This window comes from Genypterus blacodes, unplaced genomic scaffold (assembly GCF_046128005.1).
Source record: "Genypterus blacodes isolate CSIRO-AG114 ecotype Tasmania unplaced genomic scaffold, CSIRO-AGI_Gbla_v1 ptg000181l_1, whole genome shotgun sequence".
Lineage (NCBI taxonomy): Eukaryota > Metazoa > Chordata > Actinopteri > Ophidiiformes > Ophidiidae > Genypterus > Genypterus blacodes.
The window spans coordinates 117,501-120,000 of record NW_027466982.1 but is presented as its reverse complement, the minus strand read 5'-3'; the positions used below and the strand labels follow the sequence as shown (position 1 = coordinate 120,000).

Sequence of the window (2,500 nt, the reverse complement as noted above, 5' to 3'; positions counted from 1 at the left end):
GGTCCCGGGTCCTGGGGGCCAGCAGGGTCCCGGGTCCTGGGGGCCAGCAGGGTCCAGCAGAGTCCCGGGTCCTGGGGGCCAGCAGAGTCCCGGGTCCCAGGGCCGCCTCAGTCCAAGTCCGCCCCTGGCTCATCCATACTTACTGGTGAGAGTCTTCATCACTCCTCTTCCTTCCCAGTTTGATGAATCTTCTCCTTGGGGAAGATGAAGGACTCGGCTCTTCAGGGGGAAACTTCATCTCATTCATTTCTGTCCCATCAAAATAAAACAAATAGCTGAAATTGCTCAGATTGTTTCAGGATTCGGATCAGATCCCGCTCCGCCTGCGAGCATCGAGACGTCCAGCTGTTCCGCAGCAGATGTTTCCAGCTCTCCAGCTGTTCGGAGCGCCGGAGCCGTTCAGTCCAACACGCGACGGCTCGAGTTACGGCGTCCCGTCCCGTCACGCACTCAGTGGACGCTGACAGCGCAGAGAAACAACGAAGAAGAACGAAGAGGAGCGGAAAAAAACCGTAACATCAATGTTCAACCGACACGAGCTGCGACGTCCCTCACATTCATAACGGACCCGCTTCCAGATGTGCGTCCACGGCGCAGCTGCTCGGAGGTGCCAAGTGCACCCCCACCCTCATCGAGACCTTCAAAATAAAAGTCTCCACTATCAGACGCACCAATAACAAGCTGTGTTTAGAACAGCAGATTAGAAATACGGACTGTTAATATTATTCAAACAATGAATAAAAACAGTACAATAAATACTAAAGTCTACAATAAAAGTAAGAATTTAAGAGCTAAGAGAAAAAAAAACAAAAGACCAGAACAAGAAACCTGAAAAGACATCAATCAGCTGAGATCTTTACGTCAATGCTCCTTTTGAGTCACAATAAATAAAGCACGGCGGGATTATGGCAGTTCCTGTGTGATGAAGACTCTGAGGAAGTATGAGGACAGTTTATCAAGTTTACATCATGAAGTCATCAAGTTACAAACTCAAGCAAGCGGCTCAAATTCGACTAAATGTCGCCGCCTTGTGGCTGCGCAGCGGAACAGCAGCGTTTTCATCCGTTTCTCCCCCACGTGAGTGACCTCATATGACACGTGATCGTTTACTGTTAAGGAATCAGACTGGTTGATAAGAAACTACAATTTCATAAAACTATTACTCTGTTGGCTGCCACAACTACACTGTAGTACACAGGACACAGGACACAGGCCAGAGGGCACAGGACACAGGACACAGGACACAGGACAGAGGGCACAGGACACAGGACACAGGCCAGAGGGCACAGGACACAGGACACAGGCCAGAGGGCACAGGACACAGGACACAGGACACAGGACAGAGGGCACAGGACACAGGACACAGGCCAGAGGGCACAGGACACAGGACACAGGCCAGAGGGCACAGGACACAGGACACAGGCCAGAGGACACAGGACACAGGCCAGAGGGCACAGGACACAGGACAGAGGGCACAGGACACAGGACACAGGCCAGAGGGCACAGGACACAGGACACAGGACACAGGCCAGAGGGCACAGGACACAGGACACAGGACACAGGCCAGAGGGCACAGGACACAGGACACAGGCCAGAGGGCACAGGACACAGGACACAGGACAGAGGGCACAGGACACAGGACACAGGACACAGGACAGAGGGCACAGGACACAGGACACAGGACAGAGGGCACAGGACACAGGACAGAGGACAGAGGGCACAGGACACAGGACACAGGACACAGGACAGAGGGCACAGGACACAGGACAGAGGGCACAGGACAGAGGGCACAGGACAGAGGGCACAGGACACAGGACACAGGACAGAGGGCACAGGACAGAGGGCACAGGACACAGGACAGAGGGCACAGGACAGAGGGCACAGGACAGAGGACACAGGACACAGGACAGAGGGCACAGGACACAGGACACAGGACAGAGGGCACAGGACACAGGACAGAGGGCACAGGACACAGGACAGAGGGCACAGGACAGAGGGCACAGGACACAGGACACAGGACAGAGGGCACAGGGCACAGGACACAGGACAGAGGGCACAGGGCACAGGGCACAGGACACAGGACACAGGACACAGGGCAGAGGGCACAGGGCACAGGGCAGAGGGCACAGGACAGAGGGCACAGGACACAGGACACAGGACACAGGACAGAGGGCACAGGGCACAGGGCACAGGACAGAGGGCACAGGACAGAGGGCACAGGGCACAGGGCACAGGGCACAGGACACAGGACACAGGACAGAGGGCACAGGGCACAGGACAGAGGGCACAGGGCACAGGGCACAGGACAGAGGGCACAGGGCACAGGGCAGAGGGCACAGGACAGAGGGCACAGGACACAGGACACAGGACAGAGGGCACAGGGCACAGGACAGAGGGCACAGGGCACAGGGCAGAGGGCACAGGACAGAGGGCACAGGACACAGGACACAGGACACAGGACAGAGGGCACAGGGCACAGGACAGAGGGCACAGGGCACAG

At 56.5% G+C, this 2,500-nt stretch overlaps 1 protein-coding gene across 1 annotated transcript in view; it reads right to left on the bottom strand.

Annotated features, from left to right (window-relative positions):
* The window catches only part of LOC143014137 (ras-associating and dilute domain-containing protein-like), a 12,277-nt gene extending 11,712 nt beyond the window's left edge, over positions 1 to 565 (bottom strand). Inside the window, exon 1 of the mRNA XM_076167930.1 lies at positions 144 to 565. Coding sequence (XP_076024045.1) covers positions 144 to 247 — 104 coding nt within the window. The 5' untranslated portion in view covers positions 248 to 565. The remainder of the gene's footprint in view (positions 1 to 143) is intronic.
* Between the last annotated feature and the right edge of the window lie 1,935 nt (positions 566 to 2,500).